The following is a 24,854-nucleotide window of genomic DNA, read 5'->3' as shown; positions in this document are numbered from 1 at the left end:
TGCACTGCGGCAACAGGTTTGTGGACATTCCTCTCATTTCTCATTATGTTCCCTTGTAACTTTTGCTCCCGCTTCATTACTTTTATTCATCTTACAATTTTCGTGAATGAATGTCAGACCGTAAGTGATGTTTCAGTGCCGCTGGTAAGAATCTCGCTCAGCTTTGTCAGATCATGGTCTCTCTTTATGAATACTGCACGTTTGATTGTGATACCTGATTTGACCTGTGATTTGTGGACTTGGTAACATTCAGGCACTTAGTCTTGATCCAGCTACAGTCTGTTAGTCATTAATAGGAACAAATTACCATCATATCACCATGAGATGCCATGTTGTTGTTGTTTTTTAGCTGTATTGATGCCTTTTGTCTTCCCTTTTTTAATCTCAAGCTGTACTTGTGGTGTATTCATCACGTACATTGTAGGTACTTATTCTTTGTTGCTGAAGTCATTTTCTCCTCTTTAAATGTTCTCAACGTTCCTCGGGATCTGTAAACTCACTTACGGCTATCGATTATGATCCCATCAAATGTGAAAAGCCTTTCACAGGTTGAATCTTTAAGTCTCGTTGCTATGACAACATTAGCAAATTTGACGAAACCTGAAGATCCCTCCTTCATCGAGTCAACCTTTGTTTTTTTCATATCCATGTGTCATTTGACCTTCGCCGGCACAAACAGGATGACGTCTGTCTGAGATTACGATGACAGAAATATGTACGGACGCTGTTTTTTGCCGCTGTCACCTAAACATAGATCACCTGAACCGACCCATCTCTCATGAAGCTGCGTGCCTTGGGGAAGCGTCTTGCAGACAACAACACTCACTCATCCTTTCTCATCTTATTCGGCCATCACACATCTCAGGAACTGTTTCTCTTCAAATGCAACTTGACAAGAGTTCACAAAAAGAATCGATCACAATTAGTCTCACAGGTTTTACGAGCTGCACGCATCCATTCAGCCATTTTCTAGCTTGTAAAACATTCAGAGCGACCGCAGATGAAACCAGCTCTGAATGCTGCTGTGGTGATGTTGTAATGAGCCTTTGGTGGAGTTCAACACATCTGTCATTTGTCAGAGCCACCACCCATAAAGGTCAGGGGAATTTTTCAGAGTAGGCAGCACGCCGAGTTTTTGAGCCGCCGCTGTTGCAGCCGCCACCACCACTGAACTTGTGAGTGCTTGCTAAGTTGAATGATGGCCGTGAACACTGTTAGGGTACAGACCATTAACTCCAAATGTACAGAAAAGGAGAAGAATGGGGCTCATTATTAATGGTGAAGTTGAGAACTGTGTCCATCTAGTGTTCGGATGGGGTAACTGAAATATGAATAAAGTAAAAGGGAAAACACACTGAGACTGTATGTTCTGATGTACTAAAACTACAAATAACAATAAAACTGTTGGTTTTATCCACCATTTTATTTGGCATAATTTAAAATCATCTCACTGTTAGTTCATTTATACAAATATGCTTTTGTTATATATAAAACAATTACAAACAGATTTCTACAAATCAAGTTCCCAGTGTAAAAGCGTAGTACCACGCACACGGTAGCATACAGCTCTGGGACGCAGACACAGAGAGCCCACAGGTGTATGTTCCACTTCAATAGCATTGTCTGAGTGAAATAAGGACATGGTCAGAGGAAAAAAAATAAAAATAAAAAAGCTCACCACAGTTTTATCTTGTGCACTTACATTCAACCCTCAACACATGATCTGGGAAATTTTCACACGTCTTTTGGTGGATCTCAAACCACATCGTCACATAAAACCTTCCACTCGTGCGCTTTAAGGTTATTCTAGACTTTACACGGGCCACAATCTAACCCAACTTTTACGCTTCTTGAACAAGTAACAACTATACTAAAAGGGCTGGTGTTATTACTGGCAGCTGGAAGCACAAAGAAGCAACCAGTCATTACTAGGAAAAAAAAAACCATTATAAAATGTATAAAACCCCTCTGCTGCGTGATGAGGCGCCTTCCACTGATGCAGCTCTTGCTAGCTGTATGTGCAGGCTGTGCTGAAGCTCTCGCTGCACCATGCAATGCAGGGATGTAAACCACAATCTTTCAAGAGCTGCGAGCGCTCGCTCACCAATGCACACAGACTTGCTGAGCAAGATGTCAGTTTAGCACCTGTGTCTCTTAAGAGTGTGTATTTACTGGCTGAGACTACGGCGGAAAAATTCTGAAAAAAAAAAGGAAAAAGTGAAACCCAGAGTTGTTATTTGAAAGTTCTCGAGAGGCACTATAGAGAGAACCCTTTGGGTCTTTGGTTTGGATAAGGCACCTGACCAAAACAAAGGCTCCTTCTAGAACAACTGTTGCTACGTGGTAGGAAAGTGAACAAGGCAGCTATGACAGTTTCTTCCATGATGAAATGATATTCAACTACATCAGACAATATAGGAAAAGAAATATATAGCCTAGCACAAGCCAGATTAAACATATTCTGGGATAATAAGATACACAGATTCAATTATGCAGTGGTCATAGTCTGCTGACCTTAAATGTAAGGCAGTAATGCGATTGCTCAAGGGTCGTTATGGAGTTCTGGTTTAACAAATCGGAGTATTAACTACAACACACACAATATCTTATTATCAAAAAACATAGGCTATTACAAAAAATATATTCAACTTTGGCCATAACCGCACTTGTAGGTTAACAACATTTGAGGAGTAAATTTACAGAGTAAATTCAACATTAGACAAAACACAGTCTGTGACTCCACCTACCAAAGGTCATTCTTAGGCTTGTTTTCTTAATGGCATTCAGCGTGAGTCTCGAGATTAAGACAGAAGAGCGCTGTACAACCTGACTGTCAGCTTGAGAAATCCAGTACCGGTGTGGGTTAACTTGGCAGAAGCCGTATGACACCTGCTCCTCCGTTACTCAAGAGGGCAAATGGTTGGCTGCTTTTAATGGGTCCGGCTTATCTTCAAAGGCCTACTGGCTCTTCCATGCGTGGCCGTGAGAGAGCAGTGCGAGAGGCTGGAGGGACAGCCCGCCAGACAGCTCTAACATGCCAGACTGAGCACAAGGGGGGGCTGAATCTCCAGAGTTTAAACTCTATCTGTGCATACTGGTTTAAGGGAACTGGCATTTGTCCGGGAGTCATCGCACCTTGTCTGGGCTCAAGCTGCTTGAAATTAAAACTTGCTCACCCCTCCATTTGGTTGTTTATGTCATCTTAATAGCAAGCATCATACTGGTGAAGTTGCTTGAGACTCATGAGATGCAACCTAGGTGAGAAGTATGAGGTAGTAACTATTTCTCCACCTAAAAACTGGCAGATCTCTTCTCTCCAGTCAAACAGGGCAGCTTGCTGCTTGGTTTAGATGGTATTATGGCTTGTCAAAACCACGATCAGCGTTTTATAAAAGGCAAAGCAGAGAAGCTATAAATCTAGAAGAGATGTAAATTTTGAAGAAAGTGTAAATATCAAAAAGTTAAAATGTAAGAAAAATAGAAGAGATCCGGTCTATCTGCCCACATTTTGGCATAGTCACTTTGGTGATGATGGCGACGGAGTGAAATTCTCCAGGAGATGAAAAAGGAGGAAAGGATTCACCGAGGAGCTGGATAACAAAGCTGCTGGAGGTGGTGTAGAGGCAGCCAGATGATGATTTTCATTTATCAGCCTTCCTTGGCAACTGTGGATCTCCATCATTCCCCTCTACAGTCCAAATCTGGGAACCATTTATTACAACAGCACACACTTCTTGGTGTTCTTTTTCGTGACTGGGCACAAAACCGCCCTCACAGCCTCTGCAAACACCTCCCTGACTCCTTCCTGCAGCAAAGCGGAGCACTCCATGTATTTAACAGCCCCAATTTGCTTGGCGAGGGTATTGCCCTGCTGCAGGGTTGTGGGAGCCAAACCTTGCTCCTTTAGCTTCTTCACCGTCTCTGAGTCGCCCCTCAGATCCCTCTTGGTGCCCACCAGCAGGATAGGCACATTAGGGCAGTGGTGAGACACCTCAGGATGCCACTTGTGCCTGACATTAGCATGGGAGGAGGGGCTGCCAATGGAAAAACAGATGATGAAGACATTGGTCTGGGGATAGGAGAGAGTGCGGAGGCGGTCATACTCCTCCTGGCCGGCCGTGTCCCACAAGTTGAGGCTGACAGTGCGACCGTCCACGCTCATCTGTGCGCTGTAATTGTCAAACACTGTAGGGATGTATTCTTCAGGGAAGGCATTGGTGGTGTAAGAGATGAGCAGGCAGGTTTTACCCACTGCCCCATCGCCCACCACCACACACTTTATGGTCTGCATCCTGCCAACGACCACTGGGGCTGCAGCACCTGGAAACAAAAAAGGCACCTGGGTAACTAAACCCCTAATTATCCTCCCCTACAATAGAATGCTTAACGAAGCAGTCAATTGCCAGTGATAAGAGAGGCGGTTGTTCAACTTTTGTAATAAAACTGCAAGCCTATTTTTCCGTCATCACTTTCAACGGTTGACTTATAAAATGCCTTTCAGACAGTTAGCATACGTGCTAGCCGCCGCCAAGGTAGCTCGTCGTCGTATTTATCGTAGGAAGAGTTTGCTGCAATTACAACCGTCCACTAACAAGCAACTGCCTGGAAGATACGAGTCTGGTAAATGACTTGACGGAGGTGAGTGAGCTGAGAGTGAAACAGAAATTTTGGGGGGTTTCTTATCTCGCACTGATCATTTACGATACTAGGCGTTCCCCACTGGCTAGCATTAGGCTAAGGAACTAGCGTAGCTAACAGGCTAGCTAGTTAGCAAACAAGTTGCAAGTTAAATTGTCAGGCCACTTCTCAAAAATACCGATTGCCGACCCAACAACTTCATATCAGGTAAAAATTAGTCAAAATATATTCCCTTCCATGTCTTGGAAGTTCCAGTTTACTGTAACTATTAAATTTAATGGGTTTTTCGACTTACCGCCACTTGGCTTGCGATCTCTTTTTGCCTGGTATAGTCAATCACAGCCGCATCCGGGGAGCTGTCCATTCCGTAAAATCGACGTACAGAAAAAGACATCATGGGATTTGTAGTTTCATTTCGTGATAGCGGTCTCACCAGCACTAGATGGCGGTATTACGTCATGTTTTTTTTTTATCATTCTTTAGGGTTTGAACTTCAAACCACCTCGATTTCTCCACTTTGAACTGAACTTCTTCAAGTTTGGGGCTAAAACATTGCTTTAGAACGACAACTTTAAATGATAAAGACTTGTTGAAAGTAATATCTCAATGAATAAAATACTCCAATACATGTAAAAGTGTGTACACTGAAGAAGTAGTATGAAGAATGGCCACGTTACTGTTATTTTATTGACTTAATATTACTGACATATCAGAATTATCTTTTGATGATTTGTTTTGTTCGTCATAATGGGTGTATTCAGTTTAGTAACAGTCCATTTTGTTTCATTTCTTGTTTCTATTGGGTTTGAAGAATTCCATGTTAAATCTAATAGATTCTTAAAAGGTGAATATCTGCCCCTGAAATGCAATTGAAAATTTCTAGGGGGCGCCATCAGAGCATTTTGGAACACCTTGGCACGTTCACGTGGATGTGCGGGTTTCAACAGTTTTTGAGCATGTTTTGGCCCTTGAAAAAAAAAAGATTCTATGGGGAGAAGAGGGAAATAATTACTAGTGCCTAACTTTTTCTTATACTAGATGTTTTTAAGGTTTAACATGTTTATCAAGCTGAGGATGGAGGTGACTGTAAACTGTATCAAATTGAAGCGGAGCCTGTAAGCATGGATATTTAAAGACTGTTTGGGTTTTCACCTCCTTTCAACTTGTTTCATTCTCCTCATGAAATTCCATTGTGATGTGTCAACAAGGACAGTCTTTTGGACTTTGGTCAGTACTGGTCTTAATGCTCATATGTCACCTATTCAACTTCGGACACGTCATCCTCACCATGCAAACGCTTTCAGATTCACGCAGATTACACAAAGGCAGCTCAAGAGCGATCCCTTTAGACCGCTCTGTCCTACACAACTGGAGATCCATTGATGATGTCACCTCTATACACCGAGGCAGGTTCAGAGGCCAGAGCTGACCGACAACCGGACACTCATCAACACAAAGAGGCACCAGTTTATTGCCTTTCCCAAGAGGGTCTGGCGTCACTGTGGCCTAAAAAGGGTGAATTCCCACTGGGATCCTACACCCACAGTCAGTCTCCACCCCAACCCTTGCACCCCACTATTCTGCCAGGAGATTCCCTGGGACGTCTGTAGCATTTCCATGACAACAGCTGCTGACAGGATTGGGGCTACTGTGTCAAGAGATGCAATAAGAGAGAGCCATGATGAAGGAAATGAGGGTGACAAGAAGACGGCCAGATGCCAAGAGTTCTCAGAGAACGACACCACCTGCATCCATTTCACCACCTTTATTCACCTTTCTTTTATTTACAAATCCTCATAATAAGAGTGAATAACAACCAATACCATTCAATTAAGTTATAGAATCTTCATATAAAACAAAACATTACAGTAAACATCTCCTTGTGGCCTCTTCTTCAGTTTTAAAAAGTGCATCAGAAAGATTAGGCATCGCAACAAGAAGATGTACTTGTACCGAGTTCAGTTCAGACCGTCAACACACAGTGAAAGTGCGACCGCCACTTAGCAGAAGTATTCAAAATATCTGGGAAGCAACCTAAAGTCAAATTAATTGCCAGAGGGAGAAAAAAAACACCTCCCCCTGTTCGAATTCTTTCAAAAGCACACTTGTAGATCTCACTAGGCCTGTCGTGGTATTCAATGTGCACGATCTTTGTTTACCTCCTCTACATATCAACAGTGCTTCTTATCGTATCCGATTGCCTGCAAAGGATACAGATTGATGTAAAACGAGGTAGAATTTAAAGGATCAGCTGGTGTGTGAAACACTGTTGCTCCCTCTCACAAAAACCTACGCACGACTACATACACACTATATACAAATGAAATATTACTATGTAAATACACTCGTGTAAGAGATCTTATTTTGATGAATTCATGGAAGGCTTGAACAAACAAGCATTTTGTTTCATTTCTATCACCTCCACAATGGCTGAGCTGCGGTAGGTCGAGGCATCTTAAGGCTGGGTATTCGAGAGGCTGTCGGGATTTTGGAGCCAGTAGGAGAGTCACTTGTGCTTGTTGTCTTGGCAGATTTGTTGCGGGCTGCAGATATGACAGCTGTACGTATGGTCTTGGGTGTGCTGGAGGACGGGCTGTGGGCTGAGCGAGGCTTTGAGGACACCTGAGTCTCAGAGTTTGGTGCAACTCTTTTTGACACACGGAGAGGACTTCCTCTGATGAAAGCTGGCTGGGTGCTGCCTGAGATTTTCTCTGGTACAGATCTGTCCGAGATCCTGCGGGTCAGGGTGGACTTTCCGGGAGTCTCACTTACATTCTGTGTCCTTTCACGTGTGCTGTTGCTTCTTTTCACGTCTGCTTGAACTGCAGAAGTGACAGGAGACAAGCGCATGGATATGCTGCGGGGGCTAGCCAGACGGCTAGGGGTGGGTGGGTTTGTTGGGGAAGAAACGTTATTTGATGGCTCCGTTTTGGAGCGCACCCTGGGAATGCCTGTGCTATTGGAAGGTCCTGCACGTGACACAAGTCCCCTCTTGGCTGCTATCCCACTACGCACAGGGATCTTCATGGTTCGAGGCTCTTCCTTTGATGTGGGAGATCCTGGAGTTGTCGCCTCTCGAAGGTCAACCTCCCTCTCTTTCCTCCACTTGGAACAAAGACTCGGCGCTGGTCGTGGGAGTGGCGACGTTGGGGGTGACAAGACATCATAAGATCTGAGGCCTTTCACCAGAGTGTGGCACTCCAGGGTTTCACCCACACGAGAGTATGACCTTGATATCTCCTCATCAGGACTTGGCAAGTTGGCAAAGTCTTCTGGCTGTGACTGGCTAAACTCTGGCAGACTGGAAGGCATCCAGTTGTCATCTAAAGGTGCTGACGATCCCTCTGAGTCAAACTGCTTTTCTAGACCTTCATCAGGTAAAGCTCTTGCTGCAGTGCTCCCTCTGCTCTGTGGCTCCTCACTCGGAGCATTATGGGATAATTCGGAGTGTCTCTCAGCTCTCTGGTATCTTAGCGACCCAGCGTTGCTCTCACTATGGGAAAGTCTTCCACTCCTTTGACCAGACTGAGGCACAGACTCATCAACACCACAGCTATTTGATTTCTTCTGAAGACTGTTGCCTGCCAGTGGGAGGCCAAAACGATGTCGGTGAATGGAGGTCTGGCTTTTACCATAGGGGGCAGGTGTTTCTGTGCAGGGACTGGGGGAAGATTCTGAGGTTATTGAAGGCAGGTGATGATGAGATATTTCAGCCTCTTTTTTAAGTGTTTCTGTGGCCTTCAGTTGACCTTGCAGCATATAAGAAATGCTCTCAGGTCCATGTTGTTTCACTGTGAAATTATGTCCATGTTGAGAATGACTAAATGAAACAATATGAGGGTCCGGAATTGCTTGCATACTCCGATTCGTTGCTTGGTATTGGCTGGGCTGGGTGCTGTTCCCTCGATCCAGAACATGTCCGTGGTCAACAGGGGAACAAGTACCATCAGTCTCTGGAGAACTACAGAGCACATTGTTGCTCTCGTGGTCAGATGAGCTGTTTGAGTGGCAGCTGGTCGACGTCGGGCTGCTGCCCAGCTCAGGGAAGCTCTTGAGCATTGATGGGTGGTGAGGATGGGTGTCGCTTTGGAGATGGTGAGAGTATCTGCGGGAGTCAGAGCTCCTCAGGCTACGACGACTCCAAGTGTAACTTAAGTTCTTCTCCAGGATTTTCTCCAGTTCATCTTGGTTCTCCTGATCATGAGGTTCTCTGGCGAGGCTGAGGCCGAGATCCAGGCCTGTACAAATCGACAAAGAGCGGCGCTTTTCTCCCATCACCCGCTGACGCTCCAGACGTTTCTGCTCCTTCAGCTCCCTCTCAGCATTCTCCTGAAACAATGGAGAGAATCCTTTCTCATTAATAGCGAATGAGTTCAGCTCTTTTTTTTTCAATCTCTGCACTTCCAAAACAATTTGATTTATTTCTGCTTCTAACCTGGACAGCTTTTTGGAAACGATGGCAGAATAAATCAAAGACTCTGCAAGCTTCCTCGAGTTTGAACGTGCTGTCGTCCTCACAGAAAAACTCCACCAACGCCTGACTTGACATCTTCATGCCCTCGACTTCATCCTCTGCCTTCTTTAGCCGCTCCTCAGTCACCTTCACACACATGCAAAGACATATTTTACCGTCACCTTAAAAAAAAAAACCCCACATTATGTACAATCAGATATTGGCAGGAATACTGAAATTGAAGACTTGGGACATTAAAACAGTGTTGTACCTCCAGGAAAGGTTGTGTATGCAGTAAAATCTCAGCCTCATTCTGGATGTTTGACTTGAGAGCAGACACTCTGCTTTTTAACTTGGACAAGTCCTCCAGCACAGATTCCTCACACAACCTGAAGGGAAGATACTGGATTTACAACTCTGCAGAAATTGCTCTGCGACATCTGCACAATAGAAACAAGTTGTAGTCATCTTCCTCGAAACAGAAAGACGTCTTTGAAGATGATAAATAAACGCAGCAAATTTGGTAATGACCCACTTTCACTAGGGTTCTCAAACAAGGATGCCTCGATGAAACATTTGTTTTTGCGGCCTCTTTGGGTGTACTGATATTATAAAGCTGAGCCTGAATCCCCCTCAGACTCAATCATCATCTAACATGATGTGATCTGGGTTTTGGAAAGAAACTGACCTAGAGGCGGAGCCAACATGGCCTAGTTGGCTTGGAAATGAGAGTAAACTCTGGTCCTTTTTCACAGCTTCCTGTGGAGACAAACACAAATGATTATTCAGCTATTGTTCCAAAAGAAGTAAAGCATCATTTGCAAATGTTGAATGAATCATATGCTCTGTGGAGCAGTCTGGCTACAGAGTTTTGAGCAGCTACTGTTCCATAGTGAAAACAGAAAAAACTGAGACTAATTTCCCCCTAAAATGCATCAAGCTAGTGATAACAAACTGTTGCTGTGAAGAACCATCAAAACTTTTTACAATCTTCATAGTTTCTACAAAATATGAGGCCAAATATCATCAAACCCACTAGAGGTGCTGAGGGGGTCACCTCTGTTTACTGCACCACCACCACCATCACCCCTGTGAACTTGGGACTCTGCCCAAATCTGGCACTTTATAATGGGACTGGGGTTGTCACTAAGGAAAAGGCAATGGCCTGATCGTAGCAACTCTAGGCAATGGTTCGGTTTCCACCAGAAGCAACCTGGCGCTTCGCTCCATGAGGAATATGTAACGCCACTGACAGGGCACACGTCAACACCGCACAGAGCTGTCAAACTAGACAGGAAGTCCTCAAATGACTGGCGTAGTGCAATGATGGAAAAACCAGATAGAAAAGAGCATGAATACTCACAGACATACTCTATGTACACGCTAGAGACACATAAACCATGAGACTAGATCATCAGAATCTGAGGAAGTCAGGCAGGCAAAACAGAACACGGCTCAAACGCTGCCAGTGGGTATAGTAGCTAAGAACTAGTGTAAAAATGACGCAGCCATACAACTGTGGGCAAAATTTTTACCCATGGGGTGGGGGGGCATGGTTTCACAGCACCCTGCACCCCATAGTCAAAAAAAACAAAAAACCTTCCGGTGGCTGTGTTTTAGAGTAGATTTGTTTAATATAGTAAAAATTGCGTTGTTGTACAATCAGTAGGGCTAACTCAAAGGATTCTGTTAACCATATTAATACATCTGAGATCTTACCATTGCTACAAAATGTAGCAGATTCATGCCCGGTTTGTTGGCTTTGGTGTCAGCCAGTTTTAGCAGCGATGAAATTCGGAAACCAGCGGCATTCCCCGCATATCCACCCTGAAAAACCACACGCACAAGGTCAGAATAACATACACACAAACACATGCACACTATTTATGGCAACTTTAAACAAACAATGTTACAGAACCCAGGTGCTCCTGAACACACACCCAGAACTTCAGCATCTTGTAAGTATTGTGCACAGATTAAAAAAAGGGCAGATTCTGTTTTTGTCAGGTTATATAAAAGACAATATAAAGAAAACTCACAGCATTCATATAGTTTCCAGCTTTCAGCACCAGACGAAGGATGGAGTGTAATTCGGGGCAGCTCAACAGTTCTAGGAGACACAGATTCAATGTTGTACCTCAGAAACGTAGCTTACAACCAGGTATTAAAATGAGCTCTGAGGGGTTGAGTGTGAGCAGTGATGTAAACCTCTGTACAAAGCAGCTTTCCTACATATCCTTCATTTATTCTGTCTTCTGGGTCACCATTCACTGGCACACTAATTGCATATAGGAAGTGGTGGAATACACAATTCCATGCTGTTGCTTTACCTCTGGCCGCCTCCCTCAAACATCTGGCAGCCACACACAGAGAGGTCACAGCGGGGTCAAACTCTTGTTGCAGGATCATGGCATCCAAACGCAGCCGAAAACTAATGGAAGAGGAGAGAGACAGACGGATGAGTGACTGGACAGGTGAGTGATGATAGAGACAAAAAGGGACTCCTAGTCAATCGTCGGTTAAATAAGCGTGTGTTGTTATACAAAAAAAAAAAGCACAAGTGGAGGCATATTTGTGTCAGGCATTTGGGGGAAGAAGAGATGATTTTTGTACATATGTTGAGGAGAGTCAATAAGTGTAGAATCAGGTCGAAACAACAAGATAAAGTGGAAACGTGGAAGAAAACTTAGAAAAAGAAATTGTTTTAGAATAAGGTCCCAATGCAGAGAATAAAGTTTAGAGAAAGTTAAGAGATCAGTCAAAATTATGCCAATAATATGGAAATGTGAATAGTAGAGTTGAAATTCTGAGAATTAGATCAAAATTACACGAATACTGCTATAATAATGCTGAGAATTCGGTTGAAATGTTTTCATTTAGGTTGAATGATAAGTCGAATGGAGAATTGTGTGATACGTCATAATGTTCAGATTTAAGTCAAAATGTCACAAGTTACATTAAAATGTAGAGAATACAGTCAAAAACAGGAAAAATCATCTGGTCTGTGGAAGACCTGACCTTCGACCTCCTCCTCCAACTTCGGAGAATATCAGGAGTCTGAAGTGGAACGTTTATATTCTCATCTGATAACTTTCTCATATCATTGACATAGCTGAGCTTATTCTTTTATTTAATTCTCAAAACTGGATTTTAACTTTGAAATGAAAACTAAAGGAAAAATCCTCCTCAAACTTGTTTTAGTCCTCCGCACACATGCAAGACGAGAGTCACGTGATAAAAAATTTCTGAAACAGTTACAATGTGGATTGAGGCACCAGGGACGTGCTTGGTAATTGTATCCAGTGTAGATTTAAGGTGGGGTGTACCTGGGGACTTCCACCAGGAGCAGCATGAAGAGATCAGGCTCTCCGAGCAAGCTACGCTCCCCACTGAACCTCCTCAGGCGAGATTCCTGAGAGAGAACAGATGTTCAGAGAAAATCTGGGATACTAAAAGCAACATGCCGTTAATGGTCAATTCCAACATCTTTCACCATGCTCTTTCTCCGGAAACAGACCGCATCATACAGCATGGTGTAATGGCAAACTTTTGATCATCCTAACCAGAGCCAGATGATGAGTAAAAGGAGGGGCTTCAAACTGTTGCGTTTGTGTGCCAGAAAGGGCAGTTTACCTCCTCACTGTCAGGCAGCAATTTGCAGAGCTCTGCAAGCTTCTCTGCTCCGTAACGGTCCCCAGCACCATGCCTGATGTCCTCAACTATCTCCTTCGCAGGCCTGTGGAGGAAAAACACGCATGACATCATCTTTAGCATATAATAAGGTTACCTTGGGTAGACCTGTGACCCCTCACACATTTAATCCTCCTCTTATCAACTAAAGTGTTGAGGACAGACGCTTGGTTGACGCCACACTGGCGACGCTAAAAGTTGCATATCCACTGTACAAATAAAAGGCACACACACACACACACACCATGTCTGAAGGACTTGGGGATGTCAAGGTGAAAGAGCACAAACTGAGCTGCTTGACCTCTGACTCACTTCTTTCCAATGACACATCTGTCCTGTTGTGCAGCAGCTTTCTATTATCCTTTTCCTTCCCCTTCTCATCTTACAGCACATCACACACACACACACACACACACACACACACACACACACACACACACACACACGTCATTCCTACCAAATATTCTCATCTACTTTAAACTCACTTTAAACAAAACTTATCACAAAAAAATCACCAAATAAAAGCCTGTAATAATACACAGTGAGACAATACGGAAGTGCCAGATTTGTTTGAACTGCTCCTGCCACATTTCAACAGTAGCTCCATCTTTGTTTAAAACCAAGAGCAAATAAACTCCCAACAAGACCAACTTTTGTGTGCAGAAGAGGCACTTTCACATAATGGCTCTCCCTACAAGTCTTGACAAATCTGTTTCAGAATAGAGCCGCTCTTCAGTTGAGAGCTGCACAATTGAGTCTCTGAGGACATTTAACGCACACGTGGAGGCACGACAATACAGCGATTCAAGCACTTCCTTTCCCTTTTCTTTTTTTTTTGTTACTACATGCAAGGTTGGAATATGTCAACATCAAAAAGTTGACGGGAGCAATTGTGTGTTTTAGAAAACACAGCAGCTTTGTTTGAGGACATGCTAAAGAGGTGACCACGGGGGGGGGGGGGGGGGGGGGGGTTACGGAGCTGCAGGGGGTCGCTTTAACAGTACGCGCTTCCTGAAAGGGCATCAGCAGGTGTCAACTCTGACTCCCTCGGCGCTATACCCGGACACTTAAGACACCCGGTCCAGCTGCTCAGATCACCCCCCCTCCCCTGCACCTGTCCCCTGCTATATACTCATGTCCCCTCCGTGCCACCAGCCATCCTCTCTCCTGATGGGTCCTCACACTTCTGACACCCATCTCTGATATATGGCTTCTCCCTCTTCTTCAAGTCAAGAGCTGTTCCTTAAGGCACAGTTGAGCACGTGTCTGTTTCCTGCTGGCAGCTCCAGTTTCTGACTGATGCCACCAACGCACAAACGCCAGAAAACTGCTGTTAGTAACAGAGCTGCAACTCGTGAGTGGTTGTAGGGTTGATTAAAGCTGTATCCCCCCCCCCCCACCCAAAAAATGTAAACACTATTTTGTCTAACCAACAAGCTGAAGCTGCTTATGTCATCTGTCAATTTACAGAAAATTATTTTACATCTAATAAATAACCGACATTCACTGTTTCATTAGACTCACTTGAAAACCTTTAGCGGGACAACAAACTCAAGCTGAAACCATCTCAGGCTTAAAATTAAATTTCAACTGAAACAATTCATAATAATGAATATAATCCTAAATAATTGATTAGATTTAACAGGAGAACAAAAATGACAATCTTTACATTTGTGAAGTTAATTTTCCTTGTCCATGACAACTCAGTCATGAAATGTTCTTATTCTGAAATGTACTCCCACACACGAGAGGTTTTTCTTTAACCTCCAATTTAGTCTTACAGACAGATAGCAATGCCTGATGGGTATTTGTATTCCTTGCTCCTGACATCTGTTGTGTACCTTAGAATTGAGGACTAAACACATCCTATAGGGTGTAAGAACATATTTGTGCCAAAGAACACTTAATGAATGTTCCCCAGCTCATGTTAGGAAGGAGTGAGCTTACATTTTGAACTGGCGGAGAAATATTCCAATGTTCATGCTGCGCTTGGAGTCCAATAGGGAGATCTGGAAAGAGGAAGAAGAGATTTTGATGAGGACAAATAAAGAGCAAGAAGAAATGATGGTAACAGGAGTTGGTACCTCCTCGGCGCTGTCCTGGGGGGTTCTGCAGCGCAGCAGAGCAGAGCGCCGTCTCAGGGTGGCGCTTCTCTCCTGAGGCTTACTGTCCTTCTGGCCAAACAACTCATCCAGAGAGTGAAGGTCTATGGGGAACTCATCCTCACCCGAGGCAGCACCGGTCCACACACTCTTCCTCCCCTCCACCTTCTCTTTGGGGATACGCTCCCAGTTCAGCTTCCTGAGCCGGCTCCGTCTGGCGCTGTCCACTCTGCTGAAGGGTGAGGAGGAGGATTCAGGTGGAGGTGGGAGAGGAGGAGGGGGAGGAGGGGGAGGAGGCGGGGGTGGTGGAGGTGCCAAGGGAGGCAGCTGAGGGGTGACCAGCACCGAGACCGAATCCATGGCTGTCACTTCCACAGCGTCACGGGCAGTGGCGGGGAGGGGGGGCGGTATTCCATGAAAGGCACGAGATTCCTTGACGGCCACAGTCAGGTTGATGAGCATAGAGGCTGCCTGGTCCCCAGAGGGAGGGGAGGGGGGCGCTGTGCTGACGTCTTCTCCAGCTTCCAGTGAGCTCTAAGTTCAAAGGTCTACCAGTTAATCCAGTCTATGAAAGAGAACAACAATAACAAAAATCTAATCTCAGACGTTATTGAGCGGAGAGACGAACAGGAAGTCAGGCTTATCCAGGAGTTTTGCAACAGCAAGCCACTCAGACGACTGAGGCCGATGACCTCACCTGAACGTTGTACGTTTGGCCGACACTTAGCCTGACATCTCCTTTCATCAACAAGACGAAGGCTTTAACCCCAAGTTCAACTTTCAATGCAAGTTCAAGGCATTTTTGGGAAAGTACACACTGGGCAAAATGAGCTCTTCTCCTCTGTGGGCTTTTAAACGGCTTGTCCCATCCTGTTCAGCTTCACCTCACTGCATACACACAACTCCACCATGCACCTTCTCCCTTCTAATTAAAAATAATATGGAGACACCAAGATGCTCAGCCCCCCCCCCCCAACCCACACACACACACACACACACACACACACACACACACACACACACACACACACACTTCAGTCTGTTCTGGTTCTGGGAGGTTGACATCTGAAAGCTTGTTGCACACTTGCACCAGCAGGTTTTAGGCTGGATTACTAATGTAATTGCTGATGACTCACACGTTTCAGGTGCCCGTTCAAGGAAACATTTGTCATCACGGCAAGCACACATCTTTTTTTTTTTATACTTTCGCATTGTTGCCATGAATCACAACTTTTGGGAAACTTTGGGAGTCTTCCGCTGAGCGCCGCATGAGCGCTCCGATGATCTCACCTCCCTCCAGCTCCGAAATCTGCATTTACAGGCCAACTATTAATATTAATAGCAGAAAATAATGTGGCTGCTTAGGGACTCACGCGAAAATACACAAAGGCCTACTTGCGAGTTCAGTTTTCTTATTCACATTTATACTCATTTCATATCAAAATAAACCTCGACAGGTTTAATGTATTTTAGGTGGAACTTCAAACCAAAAGTTGGTACATTTCTGTAATTTTTTATGTTTAATTCAAATTTTAAAAAAAAATCATACGTAATTAAATGACGCACCCCTGTTGCTGCATCAGATTCAACTCAAACAAGTAATTTGATTTACCTGCAGTGAGGAATCAGTTAGGTCCCCTCCAGGGGACTAACTCCAAACATTCAATACTCCGCGAAAGTAGAAGCGCTTCACTCCAGTCTTCTTACTTGGTACTTTCCTCTTTATCCCGGTGACTTCCGTCGACCCGCTCAGACTCTCTTGGCTTGCAGGAAAACTTCCACACGGTTCATCCAGAGCGCGCATGCGCGTTCTCGCACGCTGATATCCCTTTATTGTATCCTCCCAGTTTTCCCAGGGGCGGATTTAGAGCTGTCAGGTGGGAGTGCACTCGATCTTAACTCCACTACACTTTCTAGACTTTTACTGTTATGATGTTACCAGTTATGAAAAGATAAGATTGAATTGAAGTAACAGTTGCACTTAACCTTTTATTTTTCTATCTCTTAAGTCAGGCTGAAACCATAATGCTTCTTTAATCCTGTTAGTTCACATTTTCCAGCCTATTCATCGATACATGCAAAAAAAAAGTTAAATCTGTTCCAAAGATTCTATATCCAAAGCCAATGACTGTATCCTTTTTATTTTAAAGTGTTTTGTGAGCAATAGCAATTCTTTGCTAAATTAAATAACTAGTATTTAGTTGGGTTTTGTTTGTTATTGTTGTTGTTTGTTATTATTTGGGGGACATAACAACAACATTTGTGCTATCAGGGTAGTAGAAGAGTCAGTTTAATAACACCTCAGTCCAGATGATTTCTAGAGAAGTCAGATTAAGTAAACATGTTTCAGGGAGTGCTCGGCTTTGGTATTTGTTTGAACTGCTTTGTCACATGGAGAGGTGAGTTCCAGCATGTGTGGCTGTGACCTTTTGCCTTCTATGTTGTTGTCTTATTTACTTGAATCTTGTTTTTTTTTTTTTTAGTGTAGTTATTTTTTTCTCCGAAAAGCAACCATAGGTAACTTATTCAAGGGTTCCCTTTTCATGCATCTTGTATTTTGTGTTGTATCACTCATAGTTATTTTTGCATTGACGTAAAATCATGCGTTGCTGGATCGTTTACACTCATGAGCAGAGCTAAATATGCGTTAGCTAAATGGGAAAAAATATTAGTTGGCTTATTGGGCTGTAACGTGGTTCGTCGTCTCAAACTTTGTTTTCCTACAGAACTGTGGGCTGAAATGTGTTTGTGATGAGGAATTTGTGTCAGTTTTAGTTTTCTTTTTTTTTAAGTACTGCCTCAGCAACTACTTGGAGCATAATCTGGCCTTTGTCTCCCTGATGGTTACTGCTCACCTGTCCGCGTGTACCGCCGCTGCCTCACCTAACTGTAAGTTTTGACACGATCTAGGTTCGCCCACGTTTCAGTCAAATTCCTCCCAACGTTATGCACTTCCTTTCAATCCAGATTCACATCACGCTGAAGCAATTAGACGCTCTATATCAAATAGTTTTGATACCTCATATAAAGCTTTATAGCTACATTTGCCAAGTCCGGCGGTCGTACTGACCTCTCTGTTTCAGACTAATCTTCCTAGAGGGTGGGACTCTGATCTGTAATTGGCGTAGAAGGCCTTGATCAGCCTCGTCTGTGGGAACCTGAGAGAAAGGTCGGATGGCTATCAGATATGGGAAATGATGTCTATATCTCCTCCATGAAATAACCTGGAAAAGGAGATAAAAATGGGTGAAAACTAAGAGTCTAGAACTCACTCCAGGGTGTTGAAACGGCCCGGGTGCTGGCATGAAGACCCATAACACTGACCTTTCATCAGAGGTGCTGGACAGCTCCTGGCCCGTGTCACCTGGTCTACCCGAGTCCAGCTCAGGTAGCATCTTTCAGAGGCCATGCTGACAGGCACTTATCACCACCTCTCGGGCTACGGTAATTAGGGGGTTACGACCCCGTGGATCTGGCTATTGTTGTTCCTGTGCAGCGGGGCATGTTTTAGTGTACCCGTGCCAGAACAAACCTCTCTCAGGAAACTTCATTTTCTATTCAGTCACCCTCTTCTCAGAGTACAGTGCACTTCTCAGAATACAAGGAAATGCCACTGTTGAGAGATGGCTGCTTTATAGTTGATAAAGGGCCTGAACAACCCTGCACGATTTCACTTACCATGCCAGCAGTCATGTAACGCAGACACTGCCACAGTGATGAATGAATAGTAAGGAGTTAACTTGGCATCCTTCACTCCTTGTTTCACCAAGACAGTTAAACTGCAAGAGACAAAACAGTCTGTGATGTGTTTACAGGCTCGCTCCTAGCCAGCCCCCCCCCCCCTTTGCATAACAGTGAGCTTCAGAGCCCGAGCTTCACGCAGCCCATTCTTCACTGAATGAATGTGCATGAGGGTGTTCATGTGTAAGATTTGTGTGTGAGCCCGTGTGAATGCCCTCATGTTTAAATGGCACTGCAATTGACAAACTGTGAGAAATTGGGTTTGTGACATTTCTGTGATGTTTGGTGGAAACGTGCTTGTCTTTAAACACACGAGGACCTCCACCCCCTCCCCCCGCCCCAACCGAGGTTTGATTCGATGGTGGCAGCCATGCAGCTAAATGTTAGCCCTTCACCATCTCCCCTTCTTAATCCCACTTTGAAGTCCCAGAAGGGTTACATAAAGGTGACAGCTATTACTTCCCTCCTCCTTACACATTATCATGGGTGATCACACACACACACACACACACACACACACACACACACACACACACACACACACACACACACACACACACACACACAGCAGTGAAAACAGCTGCAGCAGAGGTTTAATTCTGTACACTAAGAATCCGGATATAAAGAAATCAATGCGATTGCTTGTTGCTACGCAGATGTCCCACTTTTAAAGCGTGTAAAAGTGGCTGTTCCATGTGAAAACTATTGATATAACCAGCTCGGTGTAGTTCTGCCTCTGGTGTATGTGGTCTGCCTCCTGGGTCTTGGCCATGTCCATGGTGGAATAAATAGGTCAGTGTGACTGTGGCTCTGCGGGAGTATTAAACACATGCATAGACAAAGTGTGTGTGTGTGTGTGTGTGTGTGTGTGTGTGTGTGTGTGTGTGTGTGTGTGTGTGTGTGTGTGTTCATGAGTACTCATACACACACCTGGGTTTGATCTAAGACTCTTGACAGTAGGTCCGGGGAGGTATTTCTAATCAAAGCCAGCTTCCTCGGATCTCCTCTGGTTTCCCAGCTGCACTGGGATCACGTGCAGTTAGAGCCTGACAAGGATCTCTGGCTTTGGTCAGACCACCAGTCTGATAAGGAGAGACAGCAGGAGACAGACAACACAAATTCTCTCACACACAAACACACATGTCTACAGACTGCTTGATGACATGAGAATGTACTCCCACGTAGTTATACATGATAGCGAGAGACAAAAAGAGACTTCCACATGCTGCTGCTGCTGCTGCTGCTGCTCAGGGGTTCACAGACAGGCCATTAGACCATGATACAAACATTCTGGAGACAGCCAGATGAAAGAGGAGACTAGTGGAGAATGAAAAACACTCCTTAAAGAGTACGGAAGCTTTCACTTTCTGTGGGTTTTCATGTCTTTGTGTGAATTTCCAGCTTGAGTTTTGCAGCAATGCTGGCTTTTCTGGATTCAGATAGCAGACGCAACTGTCCCTCACTCTGTTGTCCTAGCGGGACAGCTGAGGCTTGGCTGTGTTTACCAAGCTGTCCTTTGTCACAACATTTTTTGCATCAAGCCCACGTGTGTCACATTGTCATGAAGTTAAACTCCCTAAAGATGAAGAGCTGCTTGTGGTCAGTTGTCCTTGGCTAGTGTGTGTTGGGTTTAGATTAAACACAGCAGGGTGAAAAGGGAGGCTGCAGCGCTCGTGGTCAGTTGCCCTCAGGGGCCGTGGAAGGGGGGGGGGGGGTTGGGGGTTGACTTGTTTGTCTTTGCACATCTGGCCACAAGAGCCACTTCCGACTCCAATTAGGATTTCCTGAGACTCAATAAAGGGGATTATTGGCCTGCAAAAAAAAAATCCCAGCCCTGACTCTCCCGCCCTCGGCTGCCTTCCTGCCCCAACTGCTGTGGCCAACACTTGAGGCTTACAGTCCTTCCCTCTTTTTGTTTTGTATTTAAAATGCATCTGTAGTCTCTTCAGAATGAATCAAATGATGTCACTGAAGCAAATTTCCACCTAGCCGGCTGATGAAAGATTACATTTGTCCGTATACCAAGCTGTGGTTGGGCACAAAGCCCCGAAGCAGACTGCAGGGGAGCAGGGCAGCACTGATAGGGGGTCCAGAGCAGCAGCTTGTGTGGCAAGAGTGATCACACAGTTAATATTCAAAGGGCCGGGTCTGTTGTAAAGAAGCCACTAAATAGAGGTTGACAAAGCGCGTCGTACAAACAAAGGCTTCTCTCTAAGTAGGCTGTGTATATAGCAGCGAGCACAGTGAAGGGCTGGGCTTTGCTGGGGTGGTCATGTATGGAGTCTATAGTGAGTTATTAAAGCGGGGGCTCTCCCACCATCACAGCAAAACTCAACCACACAGCTTCTGTTTCATGTCTGCATGGCTTTGATGTGTTTGAAACATTCTGATGCACTGCAGGGAATGAAAGTAGTAGTAAGTATAACATTTACAAAGCTTCTATTTCAACAGCATTATTTTTCTTCCGCCTCCATTTAAGTATTACTCATCATATCTACGTGCTTCATGTGGAGTAAAGCCTTGTGAAACCAATTCAAATCCGACACCCCCATCATCTCTGCGCACACACACACACACACACACACACACACACACACACACACACACACACACACACACACACACAGAGTTACTTCAACCATCCAAACTTAATTATTCCCTCACGCTCCTCTGTGCCAACCAGTGATGTCACTCCCAGAGAAACAGTGGGACTGTTGGCTTTGTGCCAGAGGAGAGGAGAGGAGAAGAGGGGAGAGGAGAGGAGTGGAGAGGAGGGGAGAGGAGAGGAAGGGAGAGGAGAGGAGAAGAGAGGAGAAGAGAGCAGAGGAGAGGAGAGGAGAAGAGAGCAGAGGAGAAGAGAGCAGAGGAGAGGAGAGGAGAGGAGAGGAGATTAGCAGTTGAGAGGTTAGCAAAGCAGGAAAATGAAGGGGGACCCCTGGAGTCTTGGCAGGCCGTTGTGTTGGAGCTTCAGGGATTAGCTGCACTGCCGATACACCTCCACAACCCAGACCTCCGCCGTTCTCGCTCCTTCTCCTGCTCTGATGTAGCCAACACATTTAAGACAGCAAAACACAGAGGAGTTATGAGGGCCAAGGGGACTCCCTCTGGGATTAACGTTGCTACTCTTCTCTTCCCATCTTTTCCACTGGCATTCACTGGGCCTGTGGTGAAACCTATTCATTCGTACCAAACTGTTGCATAACAATGTGGCCTGGCTTTTCCTGAAGCACATGGGCTGTTGGTAAAACAAGACGCCCTTGGGCCCCTTAACCCAGGGCTCACTTGAGATTGATACTGCCCTGATATCTGTCAACTCCAGATAAAATTATTCAGCATGCAACATAGTCTTAGTTCCAGTTACATATCCAGGGAATCTTAAGCAAACTTTGGAAATGTAGCAAAAAAAAAGGAATTGTAATAAATAAGGTGCATCCACCAAGAGTAGCAGCTGGTCAGTCACGTGAGCTAAGATTCGCCAGTCAGATAATCTTAACTCATGCGCATTTCAGTTTGCACAAAAAACAAACATCTTAAACAAAAATTAAAACATTTTTCCAAAAGTGAGAGTGTTGTTTAAAATTTACAGTTAAATTCCATGTAAATAGGTGAGCTTTGGTGGATTTTGTTAGCATTGGACAGAGCCACACTCTTCACCTCTTTCCAGTCTTCATTAAATGAACCAGCTACTGTAACGTAGACCAGACAGTGGCAGCAGTCTTCCCTTGGCTGGAGAGCAAATTTCTCCCAAACTCTTCCTGTATTAAGTATTGGTGAGAGTATGAATTTGTCTCTGATGACCCTTTGGGTGTTCAGGTCATTTTAAACAATAACAACACTTAATTTCAGTGAGGGAGGGGGACAGAAAAGAAGAGAAATGACTTAATGTAGGTCAGATAAATGGGAGGACAGCGTGGGGTATATTCTACTCTCTGGGGATCACGTGCAACCCTCTCTCCTCTTCCTTCCTCTCTCCCTGACACATGTTTGGCAGAGGGAGAAAAGACTCTGAACAAAAGGATGAGTGACAAATGCAGAGTTGGGATGGTCAGCTGAGTTATTTGGTCAGGACCCAGTAAAATGGAAGGACGGGCTGTTGCTAGGCTGTGCTGTGAGAAAGACAGAGCACTTCAGCAGAGCTCATTGAAAAGAACCAGGCCTCTATTTACTCACACACATATAGTACTTTAGAGGCGCTGCAATCACCACCAATTAGTGTTATTATCCATTATTACTTCCTATCACTCTCTGGGAGCCTTCATTAACCACTCAGCCCACCGTGATCTAATGGACTTACAAAAGGCTGGAAGAGAGCCTGAAGTGTAGGCATCCATCATAAAAACATCCTCAGTTATCACTTTTGTTATTTCTACATAATGTTCATTATCTATATTTCTATATAGATATCTATATCTATCTCTATATCTATATCTATATCTATATCTATATCTATATCTATATCTATATCTATATAGATATAGATATAGATATAGATATAGATATATATAAAATAAAAAAAATTCTATAAAGACAGCACAATGGAATGTGTTCCAAAATGCACTGAGACGCTTCAGGTGAGTCAGCCAATCAGAGTGCAGCCTGAGGTGAAGGGGGTGGAGCAAAACCTGCACCACCTATAATAAGTTCTATGCAGCTCTAGAATGGGGCTAAGCTAGTTAATGCACAGCAGCAATGGTACTGGACATTAAATTCAGATTACGGGAGAAAATGATGGGAAGTACACAAAAACTTGACACAAAATATCGGAGAGTGAAGTAAAACAGAGCTAACCTGGAGCCGCAACACCAGGTCTCCCCTGGGATTGATACTTTGTTCCACTCCACATACCAAGATGCACACAAGTTTTTTAATCCCACGTAAAAGTCTTTCCCATCGCAAGTAGTTGAACTGCTTTTCAGGTTTTTTTTTCCTGTTGCATCATATTCAATTCCATGAACAGATGAACAGAACAGGATACACCACAGTAAAGCAGCATGGAGGGCAGCGACTCTGTTTTAGTGCCTTTTATTAGCCTTTGCTCCAGTTTGTATTTTAGACTCAATGCTGACGAGCAATGTTAGAACACAGAGTTTATCGTATCATCAACATTATCTCCATGGAGCCCGAACCACTCATCACATATGGACCTGAGGTAAAAAGCGCCACTAGCAGACCAGAAGTTACGATGTTCTGTTGTGTTTTGAGTGTATTCATCAGTCAATCAGACTTCATTTGTTGAGCTCTTGTCAAAGTAAATGTAACACAAAGTGCTTTATAAAATACCCCCAAGAAATACCATCAATAAAAATAATATTAGATAGGAGGAGGAGGTGGATGAATGGAAAAGAGTATAAAATAAGACAATAAAGAAATATTATGATGCCATATCAAGGTTAGTCAGTGCCAGAGCAGCATGTACCCGTGTCTACTGAAGGGTCATTTCACCTGGGACCAAATTAAGCCCTTTCTCACTGCAGACAAAAGCCAGATGCTAGCAGATAAAGGGGCAATAGAGAGTATTTTATGTATGTTTCTGGATCAAGACTATATGACTTTGCTGTCTATAGTCTATATAGCTGATGTCAAACACACAGTTGGTTTTACCTTTTCATTGAATTTCGGGTCAAAGTTGTTAACGTTCATTGTGAGCAATGTTTGAATCTATTTAATGATTCATGAACGTGTTTATGGATAAGTACACTCGTGATCAAAGAAAAGGGTTTCATTGTCAGAAATGTGTGTCCACATGAGGAGCATTAGCCAGAGAAGCTTGGACAAACAAATTCATGCCCTGCTGCCTTTGCACCACTGCAGCCTCTGGCTCTGTGCTGTGAAAGCTCAGGATGGGCTCCGACGGAAACAGACTCCGAGGTTTATCTTGTTGCGGCCCTAAACATAAATCAGAGAGCGAGTGGAACTAGATCGCGGTGTAGAAAGAAGGAGAAAGCAAAACAAAGAATGAAAAAAAAAAAGAAAGCCATTAAGATATGTTTGTTGAGTCCCTAGAGGCCAATGTCTTGTTTGAAGAGCCCTGAGGTTAAGGTCAAAGGTCACAGGTTATGCTGGGAGGTTATCAGCGATGGTTTGGGGGTTAACTGTTGTCTGAGTAGATGGGTACTGCTACAGTTCAATGGATTAACCCAGCGAAGGTATTCAGGGGTTAAAACCTGAGCCCACAACCGTCACACTCCCACATTTTTGTGCACGTGTTCTGTTTATTGAGACACCCACTC

General features: G+C 44.3%; 2 protein-coding genes across 3 annotated transcripts; both read right to left on the bottom strand.

Moving 5' to 3' along the window:
* Positions 1–1,409: 1,409 nt before the first annotated feature.
* On the bottom strand, positions 1,410–5,039 carry rhogd (ras homolog gene family, member Gd). Its single transcript, XM_086221379.1, has 2 exons — positions 4,934–5,039; positions 1,410–4,320 (listed from the first exon to the last, which is right to left on the bottom strand). Exon 2 carries the CDS (start codon positions 4,289–4,291, stop codon positions 3,716–3,718), a length of 576 nt encoding a protein of 191 aa, XP_086077505.1. The 5' UTR covers positions 4,292–4,320; positions 4,934–5,039; the 3' UTR covers positions 1,410–3,715.
* A 1,362-nt stretch (positions 5,040–6,401) lies between these two features.
* fhdc2 (FH2 domain containing 2) lies at positions 6,402–16,694 on the bottom strand. Of its 2 annotated transcripts, none has more exons than XM_086221377.1 (12): positions 16,496–16,694; positions 14,866–15,448; positions 14,729–14,790; positions 12,725–12,827; positions 12,418–12,503; positions 11,422–11,522; positions 11,131–11,201; positions 10,811–10,918; positions 9,780–9,850; positions 9,363–9,480; positions 9,074–9,238; positions 6,402–8,967 (listed from the first exon to the last, which is right to left on the bottom strand). In XM_086221377.1, exons 2-12 carry the CDS (start codon positions 15,343–15,345, stop codon positions 7,054–7,056), a joined length of 3,279 nt encoding a protein of 1,092 aa, XP_086077503.1. In that variant the 5' UTR covers positions 15,346–15,448; positions 16,496–16,694; the 3' UTR covers positions 6,402–7,053. The 2 variants fall into 2 exon arrangements, with proteins under 2 accessions (XP_086077503.1, XP_086077504.1); XM_086221378.1 differs by having other exon boundaries at positions 14,866–15,417.
* Between the last annotated feature and the right edge of the window lie 8,160 nt (positions 16,695–24,854).

This window comes from Aulostomus chinensis, chromosome 13 (genome assembly GCF_037954235.1).
Source record: "Aulostomus chinensis isolate RoL2024-O1b breed Wild chromosome 13, RoL_Achi_v1.0, whole genome shotgun sequence".
In the NCBI taxonomy this organism is placed as follows: domain Eukaryota; kingdom Metazoa; phylum Chordata; class Actinopteri; order Syngnathiformes; family Aulostomidae; genus Aulostomus; species Aulostomus chinensis.
Note: the sequence above shows the minus strand (reverse complement) of the source record. Positions and strands in the feature narration are given on the sequence as shown.